Raw genomic sequence first — 25134 nt, forward strand, 5'->3', positions numbered from 1 at the left:
AAGAAGCCAGCGGCCTCCTAAGGAGGCTGTTGGGAATCATCTCTATCCAGAATCAACTAGATTAGACACAAGGAGGACGTTTCTAAACTAGGCAGTGATGGTTGTTAAACCAAGCCACGTAGGCCATGAAATCCCCATCATTCACTTATTTGGCAAACATTGAGGACTTAAGTACCATCATGGTGTTGGGTACTAGGTTCTAGGAAAACTCCATGAAGTTTTCGTAGGAGGAATAATCCCACCTGTCTGGATGGATAGGGTGGTTTTCCAGCTGATACCAAATTCTGGGATTTGGGTCGTAGAAGATACTAGCATTCTCTTCCTCTAAGTCTCAAGAAAAGAGCTGATACTAAGCTTTGCAAAACTTTTTTTTTTTTTTTTTTTTTACTCCTCTCTACCTAGTAGGGACACAAAATATCTTAGGAAAAAAAGGGACAGAAGATCAGGTTGGGAGATGACAGTCTGTGGTCCTAGAAAGGTTGAGAGTCCGTCACTTCCTGTCCTGCCTGCCCCTGGAGCGGATCTGTGGAGGCAGAGGGGGCTTAGCAGGCACTGGCCTTCGTGCGGCTCCGTGCGGAATGCAAGGGCACAGCCTTCTTCCCTGGAAGACGTCAGGAAGCCCCAGGCCCCTTGGGGGGACTACTTCGGCCCCCCAGCAGATTTCCTTCGGCCATGTCTTTGCCTGTGATTCAGTCACACCTCTGTAACAAAGGCTATTTCCCCTAAATGTACATGCATTTAGGGATTGAGGTTTTATCATGTTTGTTTCATGGGAACAGCCTTGGGACAGTTACAAATTTAGGGACAAATTTCAAATTTAGAATAAATGGTGGAAAAAAAAAGCGATTGCTTCACCCTCGGGGAGTCCCCCGTGTCCAACTCAGCAGGTCCTCTCCGTGACTTGCTCACTCCCCTCTCCTGGGCCCTCAGGGGCCTCCTTGCACGCTTCGGCCGTTCCCAGACCCAGCTTGGCTCACCTTCCCTGAGAACCCCGAACCTGTCCGGTGTGTCCTCCCTCAGCGTCCCGGCCCCAGAGCAACAAGCTTGTCCGTGGCACCCTCACTTCCTCCAGGCTCAGCTGAGAGCCGCCGCCGTTCAGGGTAGCAGTAAACCATCTCCACCTGCGCCAGCGGCCACCTCCCTCCTGGTCAGGGCCTCGCCCCCTCAGTCGCTCCCCCACCCCTGCTTTCCAGTCTCCTAGAGCCTTAGACTCAGCATGTCCAGGAGGCCCCCTCCCTGCCGGCCTCCCTTGTGTTTGCTCTGTGAGTAGCACTGCCATCGTGTGGCCCCACTCAACCCCAAACCTGGGAGTCACCCAAGACTCCTTCCTCCCTCCCTCCCTCCCTCAGAGCCGTTCAGGACCGAACCCTGTAAGTTCTGCCTTTTTAACATCTCTCCCGGCTCCCGCCTCACCCCACCCCAGGGCATAGTTCATACCCTTACGCTTGCAGTAGCCCGCGGGCTCCCTCCCTGCCTCCTTCTTCATCCTCAACTGTAGCCAGCCTGAGTGTGAGCCCTTCACGACCCAGTTTAACCCCCCCAGGGCTCCCCATCCTACAGAAAGGCTGTGTTCCTTGGAGCGCAGATGAAGCCTTCCCGACGGGCCTCTGAGGAACCTCTGTACCCTGACCATCCTCACCCCCTGGCCGCTCCCCTTGAATGTGCTCCACAGGGCCTGCCTTGTCCTCCCGCTGTCCCCTGTTCTGGGATGCCTGGCCTCCCGAGGGCACACCTGCACATTTCTGAAAACTCAGTCTGGGTACCGTCTCCTTCATGAGGCCTTCCCTGCTCTTCTCTGGCAGACCTCATCCTGCGTCCTGCACCCAAGGACTGTCCAACCTCAGAGCCTCAGACATGATTCTGCCCCTCTGCCTTCTATGTGTTATGATCACACCTGTACTGATCTCTGGCACCCAGCTCAGGACTTGGTATGTGGTAGGAACTCACTTTTTGCTAATTGAGTTCCTTTCTCGGAGATACACAGAAATGCAAGAGGCAGGGGGAACTCGAAACTCTGACCTGGAAAATGGATTCAGTTCCCCACACTTCCCTTTGATACGATGATAAATACACGTTAGTGAGTTTTAACTTCAGTGCCTCTTGCCTAAGTTAGGATTGATTGCTATTGGTGAATGAAGTCACAGCCGAAGGCATCTATAAAAATCAACTAACCAGGTCACCTGGCTGCCTTAGTCAGTGGAGTGTGCAATTCTTGATCTCAGGGTTGTAAGTTCGAGCCCCACGTTGGGTGCAGAGATTACTTAAAATAAAATCTTGGGGCACCTGGGTGGCTCAGTTGGTTGAGTGTCCAACTCTTGATTTTGGCTCAGGTCATGATGTAAGTTTGTGAGATCAAGCCTTACATCGGGCTTCCCGCTGGGTGTTGAGCCAAAGATTCTCTTTCTTTCTCTCTCTCTCTGCCCCTCTTCCTCGATTGTGTACTCACTCCCTCTTAAAAAAATTTTTTTTTTAAATCCTCAAAAAAAACCGAGCACCTGTGCGGCTCAGTCGGTTAAGCCTCCAACTCTTGACTTCAGCTCAGGTCATGATTTTACGGTCATGAGATCAAGCCCTTCATCAGGCTCTGCACTGATTGTGGGCCCTGCTTAAGATTCTTTCTCCCTCTCTGCTCCTCCCCTGCTAGCACTCATGAGCGTGTGCTGTCTCTCTAAAAATAAACCAATAAATAAATATTAAATTAAATAATCTAAACATAAAAAAAACCCCAAACTAACCAGTATCCTAATGAAACAACTCATATTTTTGAAATGTCACAGGTGTCAGAAGCCAGTGGGAAACTAGGCATGTTCTTTCCTGTAGCTGAGTCTAGTACACAATTTCTAGAGTCTAGTACACAATTTCTCTTGTCTGGACAAGCAATGTATCTTATCAAGAGACTGTATCTTATCTCACTCTTACCCTTTGATCCTAGTGCATTCATATGACATATCCTGAGACCCCCCCCCGTTTTAATATATACATTTTAAAATTGTTTTTTTTTTTTAATGTTCATTTATTTTTGAGAGAGAGACAGAATGTGAGCAGGGGAGGGGCAAAGAGAGAGGGAGACACAGAATCCAAAGCAGGCTCCAGGCTCTGAGCTGTGAGCACGGAGCCCAACGTGGAGCTCGAACCCACAAACCAGGAGATCATGACCTGAGATGAAGTTGGACGCTTAACCGACTGAGCCACCCAGGTGCCCCTAATATACACATTTTAAAATACAAAACACAGGTAAGTGCACAAAAGTGTATGCTCATGGCACTCTTACAAACTGGACACACCCATGTAACCAGCACCCAGATCAAGAAACAGCACCGCCACATCCCAGAGGCCCCTCAGGTCCACACCCAGCAGTACTTTGTCACCCTGTCCCTGTTGTCATGTTTGGCACAGTAGAGGGAGTGTTGGCAGCTGGACAGACCTGGTTCTAGACACTTGGGCCAACAGTCACACACCACCCCCCCTTGACTTTTAGTAGACATTTTACAGTATGAGGCAAGTCATAAAGAGACTTCTTTTTTTCATGGAATTTTTCTTCCCTTTGGGTTGCGTTTTTATACTTTATGATAAGCCACACTAGCCTACAGTAACAACCCAGGGAGCAGCTGCTGTGCACAGGCTCTGTGCTACGTTCTACACGTACGCCTCACTTGATCTTGACAACCCTGTGAGGTAGGTCCATATCCCCGCTTCGGGGCTGGGGGAGTGGAGGCTCAGAGGGGAATCCGGTGCGTAACCTGCCCGGCACCTGCTGCTTTATTTCACTGTGTTATTAAAGCCCTGAGAAGTACCCATGGGAAAAAATGGAGAAAAGAACCAAACACTGAAATGCAAACAACACTGGCTACGAGGCTTCCCTGTAGCTGGTAGCAAGAAGATCCCACAACTGGAATTGGTCCTGCCTTGCATGGGGCCACGTGACCGGTGGTGGCTCTTCCCAGCCCCTTATCCCTGACTTTGCAGTCCTGTCTCCTCACAGGGAGCTCAGCAGGGACCCAGGGTGCTGGGCTCGCACTCACAGTCCCTCCCGGACAGCCCTGGAGTTTTTTCACACGCACGGCCATTTTAACCTCTCCTGTTGCCTGGGCGGGCCCTGTTAAGCTATTTCAAATTTCTGGACAGAATATTAGGGCCCTTCCTTTTTCTACTCTCATGATTTGATAACATAGCCCCAGGCCCCAGAGGAAGCGGAAGTAGGATTGTATGGACAATGGTCAGATTTTGAGACAGAGGATTTCCTCGCCTGGTGGGGGGTGACGGCTGGTGGCGAATCCCCTTTGGCTCTCCACCCAGTCATCGGTGAAACTGAGCTCATGCCTCTGGTGTCAGCAGGGGCTGTGGCTCTAGGGCCTACCTGCCCCCGGTTCCCCCTCTCCTGCTGGCTCTTCCCAGTGTCCCAGCTCTGAGAACTTTCCATCCCTTCACAGGCCCGAGCCAGCTGTGGAACGGCTGTGGGGTGGGGAGTCCGGCTCCAAGGAAACACCACCCGGGCCCCTGGAGCTCCCAGGCCCTGGCAGACACAGCGTCTCCACTGCCTGTTTACACTGTTGGCGTCTGAGGGCAGGCCTGCCTGCCAGGAGGCCTCAGCGGGGGCACCTTTGGCCAACTGACCGCAGAGTTCTGGTCCCCAGCCTTTCTGGTGCAGAGACTGGATTTCCCCAGTTACCAGAGGTGACCGGACCCTGGGTGGCAGGCTCCTGCTAACTCAATTTCCAAGAGACCAAGAGAATCTAGAACTCCAATTATTAATTTATGGTGGGGGATCTCCTATCACAAGCCTCCTTCAGAGCACCCCTTATTCCTGGTCTTGAGTGACTGCAATGGTGGCTTTGTGATTAGAGAGTGCTTGAGCAGCCGGACATGAAAGGAAGCGGTCATGTGAGGGACAGGCAGACGCCAGCCACGAGCCCCTCCGGGGATAGATGCTGGGCTTCAAAACCACTTGTTATCCGTGTCCCCCCATGCTGTCTGCTCAGTGCCCAAGATGGCCTTGTTAACTCTGCCAGGTTTCCCTGTTGGACAGGTCTCCTTGCGCAGGTAAGTTAGTATCGCTGGTTAAATGAGTTGGATGGATGGTCCAGTGGGCCTAAGGAACATAGTCTCCACTCATGATATGTGGCTGTCATCTGTCAAATTCCTGGAGGATAAGCTTTTATCTCCTTCACCTGGAAATCCTTGTCCCCTTATGCACTGCTTCTAAACACCTCTGTGCAATGTTTTTCTAAATACATCAGGGATCCAGAAACCAAACGCTTGCTGAAACCGATGTACAGACATTTGCCACTCCTAGCTGTCCCAAATGGCGCTGTCTTCAGAGTTACTGGCTCCTGTGTCTCCCTCCCACTCCTGTCCTGGCATCTGTGACATAGTGGATGGTGGGTTGTGAGCCAAAGAGACCTGTTGGGTGTCTGGGTGGCTCAGCTGGTCGAATGACGGACTCTTGATTTTGGCTCAGGCCGTGATCTCGCCGTTCTCGGGATCAGGCCTCGCTTCTGGTTCTGCACGGACAGCGTGGAGCCTGCTTGGGGTTCTCTCTCTCTCTCTCTCTCTCTCTCTCTCTCTCTCCCCCCCCCCCTCTGCCCCTCCCCCCAAAGCATGCTCTTTCCCTCTCTCTCTCTCAAAATAAACTTAAAAAACCTAGAGACCTGCCAGACCGGGTTCTAGACACACCTGTGCCACTAACCAGCATTATGATGAGGCAAATCACTTCCGGAAGCCTCATTTTCCACATCTGCAAAACTGATGACAGTGCTTGCTGTGCCCACTCCAGAAGGCTGCTCGGAGGAGGTCGGTCACTCTGTATGGCAGAGAATACTAAAACCCTATCCGTGGTAGTATTGCTAACTCTGACCTAGACGTAGCCTGCTTTCACCAAAAAATGCACCTGTCTAGGTTTCTGAGGACAACTGTCCTCTGAGGGACCAGGAGGCCACAAGTGGGAAAGTATCTCATGTGTGTAGACTTTTGGGGGTCCTTTAGTCCCATTCTTTGAGGGGCGTGGCCCACAGCTTGAGGACACGTATGTGTGTCTTCTCCCTTCAAGTACTGGATGTGGTGCTGATGGTCGATATGACTTGTGTTTGGGGCTACACTGTCCCTGCTTGATTTTGCTTCCAGTGGAAGTTCCATGTGCTCAGGAGCTCCCTGAGTTAAGGTAATAGGGCAGGGACGTGGATTAGTAATTTTCAATTTTCTTCCTTTTTTTTTTAAACAGAGGAGGGGCGCCTGGGTGGCTCAGTCGGTTAAGCGGCCGACTTTGGCTCAGGTCATGATCTTGCGGTCCGTGAGTTCGAGCCCCGCGTCGGGCTCTGTGCTGACAGCTCAGAGCCTGGAGCCTGTTTCAGATTCTGTGTCTCCCTCTCTCTGACCCTCCCCCGTTCATGCTCTGTCTCTCTCTGTCTCAAAAAAATAAATAAACGTTAAAAAAAACCAACAACAACAGAGGAACGTCTTTTCAAGGGAAACCTTAAACTAATAGAAAATGCTAAAAGCAAAGCTTCTCTGTGACTTGATGGTGGGAACCCAAAGCCTTCTCCTGGCCCAGACTCACAATTGGACTTAGGGCTTTCTGGAAAGCCCCTCTTGCCATCCTGTGTTTCCCTTGCCTGCCCCTCCCCCCCCCCCCCCAGGCTGCCCCTTCTGTGGGAATAATCACAGCTTCACCCACCTTTAATTGAATTTTGGACCTTTCATCTGTTAAAAGGGAGTGAGGCCTACTATGCAGGATTCATTATCAAATCCAAACCAGAGAAAATATGCAATGTAAGTGCTCAATAAAATGCAGTTTCCTGCCCCCTTCCCCTGAGGCCGCACCTTCTACCCTCTTGGGCTCTCCCAGTCACTCTCCAGTATTTCTTTCCAGCCACATTCTTTGAAGGCACCTTTTAGCACTTACCACACTGCATTGGAGATATGTGGGTTGTTCAGGGCAGCATTTTAAAATTGCATCCACCAGAGGCGCCTGGCTGGCTCAGTCATTGGAGCATGCCACTCTTGATCTCGGGTCATGAGTTTGAGTCCCAAGTTGGACCTAGAGATACAAAAAATAAATTAAAAAATAAATACATAAAAATGCATCCTCTGCTGGCCTGCATTCCTTAGGAGGAGGGAGTGTTTGGCTTGGGCCAAAGTTCATGTTCCACGGCTGATTGTTGGAATGAATAAGCGTCAATAGTATTCATCTTGTCAAAGTATTCACCTTAAATCTCCCAGGGCTGTGCACGCAGGAAATGAGGGTGTGTGGTGGACGTGTGTGTGTGTGGAGGGGTGGTGGTGGTGGTGGTAAAGCATTGCCATAGTGGACAACCATGCCGGAAAAATACTTTCTTCAGTGGCGAAAAATCTGAATTGGAGTCTCGGCGGCGCACTCGCAGACCCCGGGCCCCCAAAGGCTCTCCCTCTCTCTCACTCAGGGCCCCAGGCAGTCGGGAAGCGGGTAGGACCACACCACCTCCGCTGGGTCGGCTCCAGGCTGTGGCTCTGAACTCCCAGATCCCGCGTGCAGTCAAGTCCCACCCCTCATCAGTGATTCGTCTGAAACACAGACGTCTAGGCCGTCCTCACATTTTATTGGCTAGTCCTGTTGTCAGTCTGCGGCACGGAGGCCTATGGGAAATGGAGTCTGGCAAAACCCAGCCCTTCTGGGGATCGCGTTTCCGCTTCCGGTGTTTAGTGGACGTCCGAACGCCAGGACTCCGGGTCCGGGCTGGGGGTTCGAGGGTCGTTTGGGGACGTTGCGCGGCCGCGGAGAAGGTGCCACGGGCCCCGGCCCCCCGGCGTCGCAGGGCCTCGGCTGGCGCGCGCCGCTGTCACCTCGGGCCCTAGCCGCCCTCGCCGGGTGGGCGTGGCCGGACCGAAACCCAGGGTCCCGCCGTCTCGGGCCCAGGCCCCGTCGCCCCGCGAGCGGCCCCCGGGCGAGATGCGGCCCTCGTGCTGGCGGCGCCCTCCTTCGCGCCGCCCACCGGACTCGGCGGGGAGGACCCTGGCCTTGTAGCCGCCGAGGCGACCCCGTCCCCAGGGCCCGCATTTACCCCATAAGGCTTCCAGAGAAGGTCGCCCGCGGAGCAGAGTAGCCTTCCGGTGTAAGTCACGCTCTGCGGGCCAGTCCCCCAGTCCACGGTCAAGGGGCTGAGCCCCTGTTTATTTCCTGCCAAACACCAGCCATGTGACCTTGGGCAAGTCTCTGGGGGTTCTCTGAGCCACGATTGCCCAGCTTTGAGGGAGTTGAAGTCCAAGTATTTCTTAACTTTCCTGCCAGCCCTGACATCCCGTATGGGTCTGTTTTTAGTATCTCTGCTCTTAGAGCTTGTAATCGTAACCAGGGTAAATCTCCCTGTTTGGGAGAGAGTTATTCCAGGGCTGAGGAATCCCGAGTGGGGTGACCAGCCAGAGGTGAGGGCAGTTTGAATCTCTGAAAGGTTAGAGCCAGCTCCACCCGGCTGCTGCTCTCCAAGGTGCTGCTACCTTGTGCGCCCTCTCGTACTTGTCCTGCCACATTGACTTTGTCACACTCTAGTTCCGAAGACCAGTGGCTTGGGAGGGTGGGCGGCTTATTGTCCCCATTGTCTTCTCCAGTCCATCCTCACTCGTCATTGTGGATGAGTGACATCTTCTCGGCCTCAAGTAAATTGCTGTGCAAACACAGCCTCAAGCCCCCCTACTTTCCAATCAGATCACCCGCTCTTGACCCTCCTCTTAAACTTCTGGAGCTGCTTCCCCAGTGACACAGGGCCAGACTCCACGGGCACCAGGACATGGGGAGGGGAGGACACGAAGGCTCTTTTCTTCACCTCAGTCCTGCTGGGCTGACACTTGTGATGGTCACTAGCATTCACTCTGTAATGTATTATCCGTGGCTCTAGAATTTCGAGTTCTACTTAGTGACTCCTATCTGATGGTAGCTCCCCATTGAGGTAAAGGAAGAGCTTTGAGCTTCAGAGCCCAGTGGCAAGGTTCTTCCGTGAGCTGAACGATGGCTGTAGCTGGGGACCCACAAGTCCAGACTCCTCGAGCGCGAGAAGAGCTTCAAAGAGTGAAGCTGGAAGACGATTCCCACTGGGAGCAGGAAATTTCCCAAAGGAGCGACCCTGGACCAGAGACCTCCTGCCGGCGGTTTTGGCATTTCAGCTATCAACAAGCATCAGGACCCCGGGAGGCCCTCATCCAACTCCGGAAGCTCTGTCATCAGTGGCTGAGACCAGAGAAGTGTACGAAAGAGCAGATCCTGGAGTTGCTAGTGCTGGAACAGTTCCTGGCTGTCCTTCCTCGGGAGATCCAGTTCTGGGTTAGACAGAAGCATCCAGAGAGTGGAGAGGAGGCTGTGGCCCTGGTGGAAGACTTGCAGAAAGAGCCTGGGAGACGGGGGCTCCAGGTGAGCAGCGAGAACCTTGTTCTGGGTAAAGCAGGGGGAAGTGGGAGAGTGCCCTTGGTTTGCCAGCAGTGTGGGTGATGTGCCGTACTTTGCTGTTCGTGGCAAAGTGGCATTTGCTCATTCCCTGGGCCTGGTGGCTGCGGCTTTCCTTCCACGCCCAGACGGACTCTTCAGAGAATGCGTAACAGCGCTTGCTCTGAGTGTGGGGCCCTGCCGTTAAGTAAGAGAATTGCTTAAAATGGCTCGAACACCACTCCGGGCGAGGAGGAGCACACAGAAGGACAGAAAAGCTAGGGTTTGTGGGTGGGTGGGTTGGTTTTTGGTTTCTTTTTGGAGAACAGCTCTCATTCGTCAGCAGCCAGCCTGACGCAAGTGGCTTCACTGGTCTTTATGGCCGGTATTGCACCTTTGGGTCCTATTGAAAAACAGCTATATTTTTGGTTGGCTGAGTCTTGCCTCAGGAGAGCTGGTGGGCAGATTGCAGTGAGCCTGGGATCCAGACCTTATCTGTTAGTCTTTTGCACATCCACACTCCTTACTGGACTGCAGTGATTTGCAGGAGACTGATTTCCTCCTTTGCTTCTTTGCATCTTGGGATAGTTAAGTTTTAGTGCCTACAGAATTTCGACCCCTCTAGTCCTTGAACAGGACCAGGAGGTATGCTCAGAGGAGAAGGAACGCTTAGGATCAGTACTAGCTTCCCAAGACATCCATCTCAAGCAAGCACAGACAGGATTCATGTGTCTGTTACAGGCAGTGGTGAAGAACTCACAGCCAGAACCGGAAGAACAGTGGCATCACAGTCCCGAAGAGGAACTCCCAGCCTTGCACAGGAGCGGTAAGAAGCAGCAGTCTGGGGAGAGGGTGGGTAAGGTCCCTCAGAGTGCCGAAGGTGGGAGGATGGGGCAGGTGAAATGAGGCTTGGGGGATCCTCGGCAGGTACCTCCGAAGGGAGGAAGGGCCTTGGTTGGCATGTTTTGTAAAAGTACCCAGCGGAGCCTGTGGTACCTCTCCTTGTGTGAGTGAGGTTACTGTCCCAGTAGGTTGGGCACAGATTTTAGGTCTGGCTGGTGGAGAAAGCGCAAGGTGGGGTCAAATCCAAGCACAGTAATTCTCAGGACAGGTACATGTGTCCCAGACCAATTTGGATGAGGCAGATGTGTTATCAAAACTGAAGAAGAAAATCATGAAACTGCATCAGTAACCTGGATGGACATGGAAGGGGAAAATTGGGAACTCTCCTCATTTTGGTTTTTCACCAACTTTCTTTGCTGGGACAGAGCAGACACCAAGAGAAGGGGGAAGACTCTTCTGTTTCAGAACTAAGTTGGGCCCGTCCTCAGGAGGAGTTGAGAAACGTGGTCTCCTCACGGCTCCTTTCTCTTCCCCACAGCCCTGCCTGGTCCTGGAACTCTGGGTCTTTCTGTGGAGGAGGGCGGCGGTGACCAGGGGATGATGCACAGCCCCCAGGTGAGCCAGATCTTTCTCTTACTTCGGACACCTTTCACTATCCAAGTGGGGGCCCTTTGCCGCCAACTCTTTTGCTCACCAGAAATGCCAAGAGAATTTTACCCAGGGGAGGAGGGGGAGGGGTGGAGGGGGTTCTCAGTAACTTTGTAGATTAGGCTCCAGAATTTCACCAGCCAGAAAAATGTTGCCGAAACCCCCCTCCGTCTGGAAGGCAGCACCACAGCTGAGGTGGTGAGGAATGGTATTAAGTCATTCTTTTCCTTGAGCCCGAGATTGTAAGATCATGCAGATTGGCACGTTTGCCTTAAAAGGAATAGTTACTTCCTTCTTTCCATATCCGAGTCTTGCCCACATGGTGTGCAGGACTGTGGAGGCGTGGAGGGAACAAAAGCCTCAGGGTCAGAGAGTCCTGCATTCAAATCCTGGCTCTGCCACATACTGTATAACTGAGCAAGTGTGAAACTATCTGGCACAGCACACCTGTGTTCCGTAAATGTTAGTTTCTTTCTGGCTTTTCTTTCTCTCCCCTGCTCCCTCCCCCTGTCCTTTATTGCCTTTAAAAGTCAAAGAAAACTCACTTTTTAATTTCTCCTCAGCCTTTTTTGTCACCTGCCCTCTGATGAAGGCCGTATAGGGAGGCATTTTGTCTCAAGGCAGCACCTTTTGAACGGGGTGTTGTGTTTTCCCAGGAGTTGGTGACATTCGGCGATGTGGCCGTGTACATCTCCCAGGAGGCACGGAGGCAGCCAGGACCTGGATGGAGGAACCACCTGGAAAGAAGTTGGGAGAAATCTGCAAGTGAGGTCTCGCCGGGTAAGAGCACCGTTTTCCTGTACAAAGTTAGCCGTGGCGTCATCTGTAGTGTTCACTACTCCAGACCTTTTTGGGATCATATTGTTCAAAGCCCTCAATTCTGCTTGAAAAGAGACCCATAATCTAATACCAAAGTCAGTGCTCTCAAGGATGAGTTTCTAGAACCCAGAGAGAATATTGTATTGACATTTACTGACCATCTTAGGAAGACGGTCAGTAAGGCCTCTGGTGGGAGCCTGAATTTTATTTGTTTCAGGACAGATGTACGTGCATGTGTAGGTCTAGATTTGGGCCTGGATTTTTTTCTTACTGTTCCCTCGCAGCCTGAATACTACTTTTACCGAGGCTTCCCAAAAATCCCTTCAGACTTAAAAAAAAAATTAATAGTATCTCCCCTCCCTGGCATATAAAGTGGTTGGGATGAGAGTCACCAAACCACTGTATCTTCTGTCTCCCTCTGCAAACAGATTTGCCAACCCCCCTACCCAGTGTCAGCTCCCACGTGGAGCAGGAGGAGGACCCACGGAGGCGTGATCTTCAGTGTCCCAGAGAGGAGAACGCCAGCGACTCCGCAGCGGGCGGGGGGAGAGGCCAGCCTGGCCACGTGCCCGTCCTGAGAAAAGCCAAGATGTGGGACGAGCTGGAGCTGCAGGGCCTGGAGGATGAGAAGGTGGCAGGGGTGCACTGGGGCTATGAGGAAACCAAGACTTTTTTGGGAATTCTCAGTGAGTCTTGGATCCACGAGAAACTGCGCACCTGCCATCGGAACCGCCAGGTGTACCGGCTGGTGGCCGAGCGGCTGCGGGAGCGCGGCTTCCCGCGGACCCTGGAACAGTGTCGCTACCGGTTCAAAAACCTCCAGACCCACTACCGCAAAGCCAGGAGCACGCACGCCCCGGGCACCTGCCCCTTCTATCGTGAGATGGACGCCCTGATGTGCCCACGGGCCGCCACCCCCCTTCCAGAGGTGGCAGGGGCTCTTCTTGGGCACGGGGCCTGTGATGTGGAGCATGCAGAGCTTCAGGGGCGCCGCTGGGGACAGGAGGAGGCAGTGCTGGCTGAGGCTGTGTTGGAAGGCAGGGCAGAGAAGCAGGGGCCGGACCCTGGCCACACAACAGCATCTGTAGAAGAAGGGCATTTAGGAGCCGTCACAGAGGATTCGGAGGGGGAAGAACTGGGGGTCGAAGAAGTGTCTGGAAGCCCTGGAATCCCAACCCTGTTTCGGAGTCCGGCTGGTAAGTCCTTGTCATGAGCAAGCTGGGAGGGCCCTCGCTGTCAGCGGGGTTTGGAGAAAAGCTCGCCGCGACCGGTTATTTCGGGGGTGCCGTGGGGATTCAGGGCACACTGTAGTCATCTGGAAAGGGCAAGGAAAGGCTATTTTTATGTACAAATGGGACAGCCCTTTGTTCCTGTGTGCAGTCGAGAGAAAGGAAGAACCATTATGTAAGAGTCATGTGTATAAGTGTAAAAGTGAACGTGTGCATATTGTCGGATCGAGTCCCATCACAGAGGAAAACCCGCTTGACTGTTTCTCCGGAAATCACCGAGATGCTGTGGCGGGAGCGGGGGGTCTCCCGCTGTCCTCCGCACAACCAGCAGCACCGTCTCAGCTCACCTCTGTACCTCTCCTCCAGGTGTGCACTGGGGCTACGAAGAAACCAGAATTTTCCTGGGGATTCTCGGTGAGCCCTACATTCACGAGAAACTGCGCACCTGCCATCGGAACCGCCAGGTGTACCGGCTGGTGGCCGAGCGGCTGCGGGAGCGCGGCTTCCCGCGGACCCTGGAACAGTGTCGCTACCGGTTCAAAAACCTCCAGACCCACTACCGCAAAGCCAGGAGCACGCACGCCCCGGGCACCTGCCCCTTCTATCGTGAGATGGACGCCCTGATGAGCCCCTGGACCCTTGCCAGCACCTTTGATGCCTTCGATGTGGCAGGAGGCCTCCTGCAGAATAGAGGGGGCTCCGAAGAGAACCGGAAGGCCGTGCTGGAAGGTGTGACGGGAGACGGTAGCGAACCGGCAGAGGAGCCCCGAGAGGAGCCCAAGAGCCGTGGCCCCCAGGCTCTGAGGGGGAATCCCAGGGGTAAGCTCTCCTCCCCAGAGCGGCCACAGACGGTGGGAGAGACGAGGGCCCGAGGGAAGCATTAGGGACTGTGAAGCGGGAGAGATGCTTCTTGTCTATCACTCTGGAGTGACCTCCTCAGGTTAAGACCGATTTCTTAGCCAGTAGTGCAGGGTGACTCACAAAGACAACGTTGAGGGTCTTGCCCTGCTCCCTGTCTGCTTTTAGTAACAACATCCTAGAAATAATATTAGTAACCATTATAGGAGGAAAGAGAGGTCCGAGTGATGTAAAGGTCCAGTTGTTTGTTTCCATCTAACATACCCTGTGCGTATTACATACAACAGTCTGCCACTGAAAGACTTCTCTGTTCTTGGGCAAACTGGTTAAACACCTAGGCCTCCACTGTCTCATCTGTAAAATGGACACAGTATCTAGCTCACTGGGCTGTTATGAGGATCCTGGTACATTGCTGGCCCTCAGCAAATGTTCCTTTTCATTGTCACCATCATTGTACTTACTGTTAAGATAGATGAACACCTTGCCCTGTACTCCTCACTTAAGGGGGCACATTTCCTGAGTCATTCACTAAACGATTTCTTCTGAAAACCAGATCTTTCTGGTAGGTGTTTCCATTCTCATTTCACCCACCACGTCCAGATATAAGAACAGAAGGCAAATTGCATAAGAACTCCATGTCCCTTCTTGATTTTCCTCAAGTAGGACTTCCAGTCCGCCAGCCAGATGGGGTCTCGAGGCCAGAGAGAAGTGAAGAGCTTTGGAATGACGATCCCCGGGACTTCCGGAAAACTTCCTGTGCAGGTGGGAAATGAATGAAAACGAGCGAAAGCTAGTATTGCACCAACAAGGAAGTCAGATCTGGAATTCCGAACACGGACAAGGCAGCACTGGGCAAGGGCTGGGAGAGGAACCCACTCACTTGGCCTTCCCGGTTTATTATGCAGGGGTGCTGAAGCCACAGGACGTGGGAGAACAGAAAAGCAGGTGGCAGCCAGGAAAGCCTGCTCTCCCGAGTTACCGTGGCTTCTAGATAGATATAAACAAATCCTTAGCGTTGATGATTTCCCTCCTAAATTTCTTTTTTTAATGTTTATTTTTGAGAGAGAGAGAGAGAGAGAGAGAGAGAGAGAAACAGAGACAGAGAGACAGAAGCGAGCCAGGGAGGGGCAGAAAGAGAGAGAGGGAGACACAGAATCCGAACCAGGCTCCAGGCTCTAAGCTGTCAGCACAGAACCCGACGTGGGGCTCAAACCCATGAACCGTGAGATCGTGACCTGAACCAAAGTCGGAGGCTTAACCGACTGAGCCACCCAGGCACCTCTAAATTTCTTTTTTTTTAATGCCCCCTTTATTTATTAAGTAAACATCTACCCCCAATGTGGGGCTCGAATTAATGACCCCAAGATAAAGAGTCACATGCTCTACCGACTGAGCCAGCCAGGCTCCCCTCCCTCTTAAGTTTCTATCAGAGTTTTAACTATAATTAACTATCACTTAACTAGATTAATAGAAAAAGTGAGCCCTGGCGACCCCAAATTAAACTTAGCTTATTGCAGGGGTGAATTTCTCATGGTTAAGATGAGCTTCCCTCCTTGGTTGGGCCCAGTCATTTTGTTGGAAGTTTAGGAGATCTGATAAATAGTACTGCTCTTCCCCCGCTCAGATTCCAGACCAACCAAGAAACGTAAGAGTAAGACGCTGAGATCAAATGACAGCTTTCTAACTGTAGAGCCGTTGGGCAGTGTGGCTCAGATGGGTGGCCACGGTGAGCTTCCTCACTGAACCCCAGTTGGAGCCACAGGCAGCAGGGGACGGCCACAGCCTCGCCCCGCAGGGATAGAGGCTTCACTGCTGGTCTTCTGAGCCACGGGGCCCAGCTCCTCGCTCATCAAAGAAGTCCTCCCTCCCAATTGCAAGGAAGGGAACGGAGAGAGGCCAGAATCACTCTCAGGCTTGTCCCTCTGCCTGGAAGAGAAAGGTAGCCTTTTAGTACCGATTGCCAGCACACAGGTGGGTGGGGAGGAGAAGAGGGGCCATGCCTGGGGGCAGAGCATCTGATTGGCGGGGAGAGGAAGAAATGGGCCTGGGTCCTGCCCTCCTCCCTTTCCTCAGCCTTCCTCCCCACCACCTTCTTGTTCAGAAGCTGGGGGAGGGAGTGAGATCTGGAAGTCTGCTGTCTTGAACGAGTTTCAGCCCTGTTCCAGATGATTGGTTTCTGGTTAATGGCAAACTGGCTGTGTTCTATGTGTCACCGGCGAGAGTTTGTTTCCGACCGTCCGGTAGGGCCGCTTTCTCATCGGTTCTGTTCTTCTGAGCTCAGAAAACACGCTACATTTGCAGTTTCACCTCATTCTTTCAGATCTTGAAACAAGGACAGAGAATGAGGAGAATTCAAGCCAGAACATTTCAGAGGGAGCAGAACTGCCGGGGGCATTATTAGAAAGACCCGAAGTGGATGTTTCCCAGTACCTTGCCTGGAGGAGAGACTGGGAAGGCAAATATGGGGCAGAAAAGCAATGGGAGGTACCCTTAGAAGATGGACGAGGGTCACTCTCCCCTCCAGAAAGAGACGCAGGGAAATTCATAGGTCCTCAGGGAACCTACGTAGGAGAAAAATCCTATCCATGCTGTGAATATGGGGAAAATTTCAGCCAGAGCTCCCACTTAGCTGTCCACCGGTTAGCCCACATCGGAGAAAAGAAACCTTTTAGGTGTGGCCGTTGTGGGAAAAGCTTTGGCCGAAGCTCACACCTGGTCTGCCACCAGAGAACCCACACCGGGGAGAAGCCCTACAGATGCCCCGAATGTGGGAAAGGCTTCAGTGATCATTCTAACCTCACAGCACACCAGAGAATCCACACTGGAGAAAAGCCCTATAAATGTGGAGAGTGCTGGAAAAGCTTCAACCAGAGCTCCAGCCTCCTGATGCACCAGAGAGTCCACACAGGAGAGAAACCCCACAAGTGCAGTGAGTGTGGAAAGAGTTTCACCAATAGCTCGCACTTCAGTGCGCACTGGCGAACGCACACTGGCGAAAAGCCCTATCAGTGCCCTGAGTGCGGGAAGAAGTTCAGTAAGAGTTCCACGCTCACCAGCCACCAGAGGACCCACACGGGAGAGAAGCCCTATGAGTGTCTCGAGTGTGGCAAAAGTTTCAGTGACCGCTCAAACCTCATTACCCACCGGCGAATTCACACTGGAGAGAGGCCCTACAAGTGTGGTGAATGTGGGAAGAGCTTTAATCAGAGCTCAAGTCTCATCATACACCAGAGGACCCACACGGGAGAGAAGCCCTACGAATGCGGTGCCTGTGGGAGGCGATTTAACAACAGTTCGCATTTTAGCGCGCATCGGAGAACCCATGTGGGCGAGAGGCTCTAAATGTCTTTAAGAAGCATCAAATCTAGAAGCACCACAGAATCTGTTCTAAGAAAGGTCTGTATGGTCCTTGATTCTATACCACGACCCCCACAGGAGATGGGAGACCAGGGATTTAGGTCCCAGTTCGGTAGAGGTCATTGTGTTTCTCTCACTGAAAACTCAGCTGGCTTACGGAATACTACTCAGGGCTTGCTTATCCGCGCTATTGAAGTGGAAGCTAATTTCCAGAGAATTCAGAGACTCATTCTGAATTGGACTGTATCACCATCACGATAGGTCTCCATTAGGATTCTGTGCCTTAACTTCCACAGCTTGGTAATATGAGGGTGAGACTCTTGTCCCCAAGACCCCCCTTCAAGGACAGAGGAGGTCCGCCCTGCGGTGCTCATGGCATTAACGGTGGCCGGCTCCGCCACAGGGCCGGTAGTGGCTGAGCTCTTTCTTCTCAGCACTGGGCAGCTAGACGGGGATTTATTAACTGAGCACATTTTTCAAGGTCTTCCACGGTTCTCCCTGTGGAGGGTGGGGCCCGCGAACCGTCTCCATTTCTCTACGTGCTTCTTACCCAAGAGGAGAGCACTCTGTCGTGTCATTTGGAGGAGGAAAGGTCAGTGCTCCAGGTTGGCTTTCTAAACCATGACCTACTCTTCCTCTCGACATGTTAGGTTGAGCCATAGGAGACTGGCATCTTTGAGGTATAGAACCAGCAATTAATAGGACTCGACCTAAGCAGACGTCTCGCAGGGTAGAACCGCTCCAAATTGCCAGCAGTGCTGCCGGCGAGCCCTACGGCCCATGCGGTGCCCTAAAAATATAACACTGGGTCTAGGAGATCACGAACAGGATGATGAAATGGGGAAAGCCTTTTCCGTTTGCAAGTACGTCCGGAGCAACGACCACTAACCTTGGCAGCGGTTAGGAAGGAGGCCGGGTTGGAGGAGCCGCCGCTCCATCCCCGGCCTCAGGGGAGGCCGCGTGCAGGCGCACAGGTCCTGGAGATCTGGTGTGTCTCTGAGTGAGCAGAGCACAGCCCCTGGAGGGACTCTGACACACGCAGCAAATGGTGCTTAGAAAGAAATGGAATACGGTTTCTTGCTCTTAGTTTCTCCTTCGTGCATTTGGCTTGAAAATATTTTCCCCCAACCTTCCAGAAACCCACCAGTTATAAAACAAAGCACAGTCTACACATGTCACGGTTTCATATCGTTAGATTTATAGAATACGATTAAGTAAGGAGTCTTTTCTAACGAACATAAAAGAACCTACTCAAGTAAGTGTTGTCCGTCAAAAGCAGCCGTTCTGACGGGCTGTGAACTCTGTTTGTTGTTGCCATTGCTGAAAACATTGAGTTTTCCTCTGAGAATTGTCTTCAGACCACCTTAGAAGGCCTCCTATCGATGTAGTTCTAGCACAGAGTAGTGTCCGGCATGGAAGAAAGGCTTAATAAACACTGGCAGAATGAACAGCGTGTTTATTATCTGGCTCGGTCACCTCTCTTATTTGTGAGACTTGTCTCTGCCCAGTATCTGCTATCTGGAACCAGAAGTCCTTCGAAGGATGTCAGTTTGCTGCCACTGAGGACACTTCGGAGAGCCTGTTTTTGGAGATCGTTTTCAAAGAGGTATCCCAGAAATCTGAGTTCAGAATTTTTTTTATACGGCCAGGAAATAAATCTGATATGTATTCTTTTAAATCATTTTACTCTTTTGAATGAGAAAATCTTTACTTGGGTGGAAATTCACGATACTAAAATTAACATAGCTGTGCGTTATAAAAAGAGTTTGGAAATAACCACATTCCCTTTTGGAAACTTTTGGAATGGAACACGGAGATTCAGATGTAATATCCATTACCATGCCATCTCATGTGTATTTTCCCCTTAGCAAAGCAAGGGGAAAACTGAGCTGGAGACTGTAGATATTTCATACGGATTTTACAGTCCGTGAAGCACTGGGACACGTGAGATGGCTCTCCTAAGTGATGTTGGCATAGTTCTCAGTGGAAGATTAGAGCACTGAGTCTCACCAGTTGACTATCACGTGGAGAGGTTGCCCAGTGAACCCAACGTAATATGTGCTTTTTACAGTGCCTGGATTTTGATTTGAAACTAGTTATCCATTCCCTTGCTCCAGAGTGTTCTGATTTGCCTTTTCGCCTACCTCGGGACGCGGCATGAGCAAAGCTCCGGGGGCTTTAGTTTTTAGCTCACCTCCAGCTCCAGCTCATAATCACGGCTTCAGAGTTTCTGAACCAGGCAAGCAGGGTGGCTTTTGGAAGCTGTTCACTTGGAAATCCCCTCAAGAGAAAAATAATGAAGTGATAGCGGGGAATGCATGAAATTCACCTCTATTATAAAAGTTGCAATAGATGACAATCAGATTATGCATTGCAAAATTTTAACTGAAGAGGCGCATAGCAGAAATACCGGTTCTTATCCTCACGTACAGAGAGCAAGAAACACAGGAGTTGGGTTTCGGGGCACTAATCCTAGTAGCCGAAGCTGATGCAAGTATATTAACCCATTAAATAAGCGAATTCCAAGCGAATCCTGTGAGTGCGATGGCCAAAGGGTGAGCCGTTTTCATCAAGTGATCACAGACTCAGCCCCAGGGTGGAGAGTCCAAGAGACTCCAACGGCCACAAGCACCAAACCCCGCTGAGGTGCGTGTGACCCCGGCCTCCCCTCTGTTCAGCCCAGGATGCGGGACCCACTCACTGGCTCTGACTGCTTGGCTTGCAGAGAACAACACCCTCTCCCTTTACTTCTCTCCAGGACCCCGGCTCCCCAGGCCTTCTGCACAGCTCCGCCAGTCCTCTAGTGGAAGGCAGAGCGAATCAACACCAGCCCCTGTTCCCTGGTTCCCTGCGTATTTGGCGAGGCAGGCCCCACGCTAAGCACTTTATTGTAGGGTGTCGACCATTTCGGCCACTCTGAGGTGTGGGGAGACGCACAGAGCTGGGACTGCGGCCCTGATCTGTCTGCCTCCGCCACAGGGGGGGGTCTCGATGATCCTGTCGTATCAGTCCCCAGATGCGCACTCCTGGGAGCCACGGCTTCTGTGGGGGTTGGGCTGTAACGTCAGCACGTAAGGGAACGATTGTGTGTGCCCAGAATGACTCTTGAGAGTCCCTGCCACGGCCCCTTAGCAAGGACAGCGTCTCTGTCAGGCCTGTGAGATGCTGATGTGCTGAAGGCCCACGGGGGTGGGGGGCAAAACCTGCGGGAAGTAGCGGCGGGACCCGGTCTCCCAAAACCGCTCCGGACAGCTGGTCCCTTTAACTAATGACCGCCCTCCTGTCCAGGCCACATCCCCTCTCTGTGCCCTGTGTTCTCACCTGCAGAACTCCTGACCCTGGGTCAGGTTTGGTCCGATGCCCCAAACACCCTACCATCATTTAAAACACATAACTGTAGCTCAGCCCCGGGGCCGGACCCTGACATTGTGAGACACTGGCCAGAGTACAGGCCGTGACAGTCGTCTAAATATTGAGGGTTCCAAGTCAAGCTAACAGACTGATATTCTTAGCGTCTCCCCTCAACAAGTATACTTCAGTATGACGTGGAACATCAGATTTGTGTGTGGGTTTTTTTTAAGTTTAAAATGCAGCTGTTTTCAGGATATTCAGAAAATTCTGCAAGTGTCACCACTATCTAATTTTAGAACATGTTCATCACCCCAGGAAAGCCCGTATCCATTAGCAGTCGCCCCCCGTCCCTCCGCCCCACGTCCGCTCGCAGCCACTCATCCACTTTCTGTCTCTGCGGATTTGCCTGCGTGAACATTTCACATAAATGGAATCCTACAAAAAGTGGCCTTTTGTGACTGGCTTCTTTCCCTCAGCTTCGTGTTTTCCGGGCTCATCCACGTGGACCAGGTGTGAGTGCTTCACTCCCCTGTCCAGCCTGGAAGCGTCCCGTCGTCTGGATACAGCCCAGGTTTTGTTAGCCCTGCGTCAGCGGGTGGACATTGGCTCGTTGCACCTTTGGCTGTTGGGAATCATGTTGCCGTGAACATTCATGTGCACGTTTTCACGTTTTGTGTGGACGCGTTTCCAATTAGGAGTGGAATCGCCGGGTCCTCTAGTAACTCGATGTTCAACCTTTGGAGAAATTGCGAGACTTACTTTCCAAAGAGGCTGCACCGTTTTACAGTGACACTGGCAGTATATGAGGGTTCTCATTGCTCCACATCCTCCCCCCAAACTGGGTATAGTTGGTTCTTTATTTTTTTTTTTAAGATTTTATTTTTAAGTAATCTCTAGACCCAAACGTGGGGCTCGAACTCACAACCCCGAGCTCAAGAGTTGCATGCTCTACCGACGGAGCCAGCCAGGCATCCCTGTTCTGTCTTTTCGATTCTAGCCATCCTGGAGGCTGTGAGGCGATGAAGCCAGGCTTCGAATTTAGAACCGGGGACTCCTGGGGCACCTGGGTAGCTCGGTTGGTTGAGGGCCTGACTTTGGCTCAGGTCATGATCTCCCAGTTTGGGAGTTCAAGCCCCATATCAGGCTCGCTGCTGTCAGCCTGTCAGCGCAAAGCCTGCTTCAGATCCTCTGCCCCCTGTCTCTGCCCCTCCCCACTTGTGCTCTCCCAAAAAATAAATATGTTAAAAAAGAAAAAAAGAAAGAACTGCGGACTCCTGCAAGGCCCAGGATGGAACCTGGCGGTGTGGGAGGAGCCGTCCCTGCCCCGCCCGCTCTGCGCTGTGAGGCCTCCCCTGCAAGTGTTCAGGTGCCCCGCTCTGTGCATGTGGGCTCTGTCCGTGCTCCTCTCTGTCCGTGCTCCCGCCAGCAGCTGCTCTGGCCACCTCTCAGGCCCAGAGTGCACACGCCGACTGCCTAGCCTGTCCGTGAGAGGATGGAATGGACAAGAGGCCATTCAGACAGGACGTTCTGGGTCCCGGGTTCCCGGAAGATGGCCTGGAGGAGGAACGTGGGATCTGTGGGCGCACTGCCTTGGCCATGCGGACTTCCCGGCCACGGAGAAGGACACAGCTAGAGGAGGGCTGGATGGGGCTGGGCCCTCTAAAGCACTGGGCCCTGGCACCCACATTTGAAAACTGTGGTAAAACAGGGGTGCCTGGCTGGCTCAGTCAGTTAAGTGTCCAACTCTTATTTCAGATCAGGTCACGATCTCATGGTTCCTGGGCTCGAGCCCCACGTTGGGCTCTGCGTTGATAGCCTGGAGGCTGCTTCGGATTCTCTGTCTCCCTCCCTCTCTGCCCCTCCCCTACTCGTGCTCTGTGTCTCTTTCTCAAAATAAATAAACATTCAAAAAACCTTTTGGGGGGGGCACCTGGGTGGCAAGCACCTGACTTCGGCTCAGGTCGCGATCTCACAGTTCATGAGTTCAAGCCCTGCATTGGGTGAGTTCGAGCCCCGCTTTGGGTGAGCCCCACTTTTCTCTCTCTTTCCCTCTGCCCGTTCTGGGATTCTCTCTGTCTCTCTGCCCCTTGCTCACTTGTGCCCTCTCTCTCTCTCAAAAAATAAAATAAATTAATTTTTAAAACTCAAGTTGAAAAAAAAAAACTGTAGTAGAACATACACAACATTAAATTTACCATTTTCCCATGTTTAAGGGTACAATTCAGGGCATCAAAGACATTTGCATTTCTGTGCAATGATCACCACCATCCAAGACCAAAACTTTTTCATCAGCCCAAACTCAAAGTATATCCGTTCACTGCCAACTCCCCATTTCCCCTCCCCCCAGGCCCTGGCAACCACAGTTCTACTTTCTGTCCCCGTGAATTGGCCTGTCAGGTCCCTCATGTTAAGCAGATTCACACATTCGTCCTTCGTGTCTGGCTTCCCTCCTGGCGCCCACTCTGCCCGAGTCCACGGGGTGGTGCTGGGCAGAGGAAACCTAAACCGCCCGCTGACTGGTTATACTTCCCAGAGGAGACGTATCACAAACGATGAATGAGCATATAAAGACGGGCTGCCGCACAGGTGGGCATCTGTCACACATCCTTGCTCTCCTGGCCTGGAGGAGGCCTACGTCCCTCGTCCAGACAGCCGCGTAGTCCCCGCCCGGATCTGCTCACTCAAAAGCCTCCGGGCTCAGCTCTCCGGCCTGGCACGCGGGGCCGTTACTGACTGGCCACAGCCCATTTTCTCAGTCGTATTTCCAACTTGCTTTGCCTCCCAGGCTGGGCCTGTGGCTTTTCTCACTTCTGTCTCTTCCCACGTGGTTCCCTCGGCCTGGAACACCCCACCGTCTCCTTGGCCTGAAGGAAGGATACAACTCAAATATCCTCTTTCCTGATCACACCTGGTCTCTCACCAAGCAGGGGTGGATACTCGGCCCTCTGTGCCCTCAGAACACACGACTGCTTCCCCCTACACGTGGGTCCTTCAAGTCCCCCGCCAGCGGGGCCAGGTTGGCACATCTCTGTATCTCCTATCCCAGCGGCCAGCGCGGTTCGATGCTCAGTAAACGCGGTGGAGAGGACCGGAACCTGTGGCGTCACCTCCACCTCCCACAGCTGCGGGCACCTGCGAGCCCCGCTGACCGGACCCGTTCATAATAACCGGTCACGGCAACGACACACGGGAGGGACCGTTCATGCCTCCTGCCTTCACGCAAACCTTACCGTGCCCTGTCTCTGTCTCCCTTTCCTTGCCCTCCCTGTCCATCTGTCTCAGGCTGCGGTTTCCTTCTCGCCCCTGCTCTTCTCTGCACAGGTGTCCATGCTCCGGGCCAGGGTTCCTTCCACAGACTCGCATCCTTGTTCCCCCGAGACCCAGCCTCACGCAGGAGCCACAGCGGTCCCGAACTGAATTACTCACCTTCGCTGCAGTGCCATTTGCTGTATTTCTTTGTTTCTCTCCGTTTTGCTGCTTAGTCTTTCTCTTAGTTCTTGAATTTTTATGAGGCCAAGACAGTTCCCGAACATTCTCTCCCTTCCGTGCTGCTGAATCTCCGCTCTCCTTGACCAGAGCTGGAGTGGGTCCTGTGCTGATGTCAGTGTGAAATGACTGGGTATCTGCAGGTCCCTCTAGGGATTCTCTCGGGCATCTTCCTAGAATTGCCGAGAGAACCCCAGGAGTTCCTTCCCAGGGACTGTGTAGGTTCCCACAGGAGCATTCTGGAAACCGGACGTGAGGACGTGTAGTTGTCCCACAAATCGGAAGCTCAACTGGCATTTGGTGGCCGGGGCCATGCAGACGAAATGCGATTGTTGAGACAGTCCTGACCAACGCATGTGCTGCTGGACGTGCAGAGACTCGCGGTGGCTCACATACGTGCAGCAAGGGCATCACCTGGGAACCTCCTAGAAGTGCAAATTCTCCAGCCGCACCCCCAAACTTGAGGTGGCTTTATAATGTGGTAACTCGGCCAGGTAGAACCACATCCCCCCAGAATTCCCTTCCCTGTACGTTTCCAGGTAGAGCGAGCCACAAGGGTCACTGTGGGATGAGACCTGGAGGAAGTTAAGCGGCTGCCATTTTGCTTTGATGCCTGGGCCGTGGGGCCGGTGCCTTTGCAGCTCACCCTGGCGCCTGTCTGCATGCGGCCGCTCTGTCTCCAGTGTCCCCCACTCCTCAGCCACGGGTGGGCTTAGCTCCGTGGTGAAGGGTGCCAGCTCCTCCCGCAGGAGACCTACGTTGTCAAACTGACCCGCTCCAGGTGGTCCCGGCTCTGCCCTCCTACACCCACCTTCCCTTCCCAGCTGCCTACCCGCGGGCCCCAGGCCCAGCTCCCCCAGGTCCGTAAGGTCAGGTCTGCGTGCGCGTGCGTGTGAAGTAGCCCCAGCTGGCCTGCCTCTCTCACTAAACCCTGGCTGGTACTCTTACTGGTCACAAACTCCAGGAGCGGAGCCCAGCAACCTGAACCAGGTCTCTAGGTGCTTCTGACATGTGTGAAAGTTGGAGAACCAGTGATGGAGGGGAGCCTTTTTTATGTGCGCCTAGACCCTAACTTTTTACATCTACGGGAGGACAGCTTTGCACGGTTTTAATAGATCCGAATTTCCCGGAAACTTGACTCCTATAGAAAACGAGGGG

At 52.8% G+C, this 25134-nt stretch overlaps 1 protein-coding gene across 2 annotated transcripts; it reads left to right on the forward strand.

Annotated features, from left to right (window-relative positions):
- Positions 1 to 7697: 7697 nt before the first annotated feature.
- Positions 7698 to 18583, forward strand: LOC124517378 (zinc finger and SCAN domain-containing protein 29-like). 2 transcript variants are annotated; one of them, XM_047086806.1, is made up of 8 exons: positions 7698 to 9373; positions 10127 to 10211; positions 10767 to 10843; positions 11533 to 11656; positions 12124 to 12891; positions 13291 to 13743; positions 14443 to 14544; positions 16103 to 18583. In XM_047086806.1, the coding sequence occupies exons 1-8, from the start codon at positions 8975 to 8977 to the stop codon at positions 17122 to 17124; spliced, it is 3030 nt and encodes a 1009-aa protein (XP_046942762.1). In that variant the 5' UTR covers positions 7698 to 8974; the 3' UTR covers positions 17125 to 18583. The 2 variants fall into 2 exon arrangements, with proteins under 2 accessions (XP_046942762.1, XP_046942763.1); XM_047086807.1 differs by having other exon boundaries at positions 14446 to 14544.
- The last annotated feature ends 6551 nt before the right edge of the window (positions 18584 to 25134 follow it).

The sequence above is a fragment of the Lynx rufus genome, unplaced genomic scaffold (assembly GCF_022079265.1).
Source record: "Lynx rufus isolate CCGP_SWC_20201006 ecotype Redwood Valley unplaced genomic scaffold, mLynRuf1.p SCAF_21, whole genome shotgun sequence".
In the NCBI taxonomy this organism is placed as follows: domain Eukaryota; kingdom Metazoa; phylum Chordata; class Mammalia; order Carnivora; family Felidae; genus Lynx; species Lynx rufus.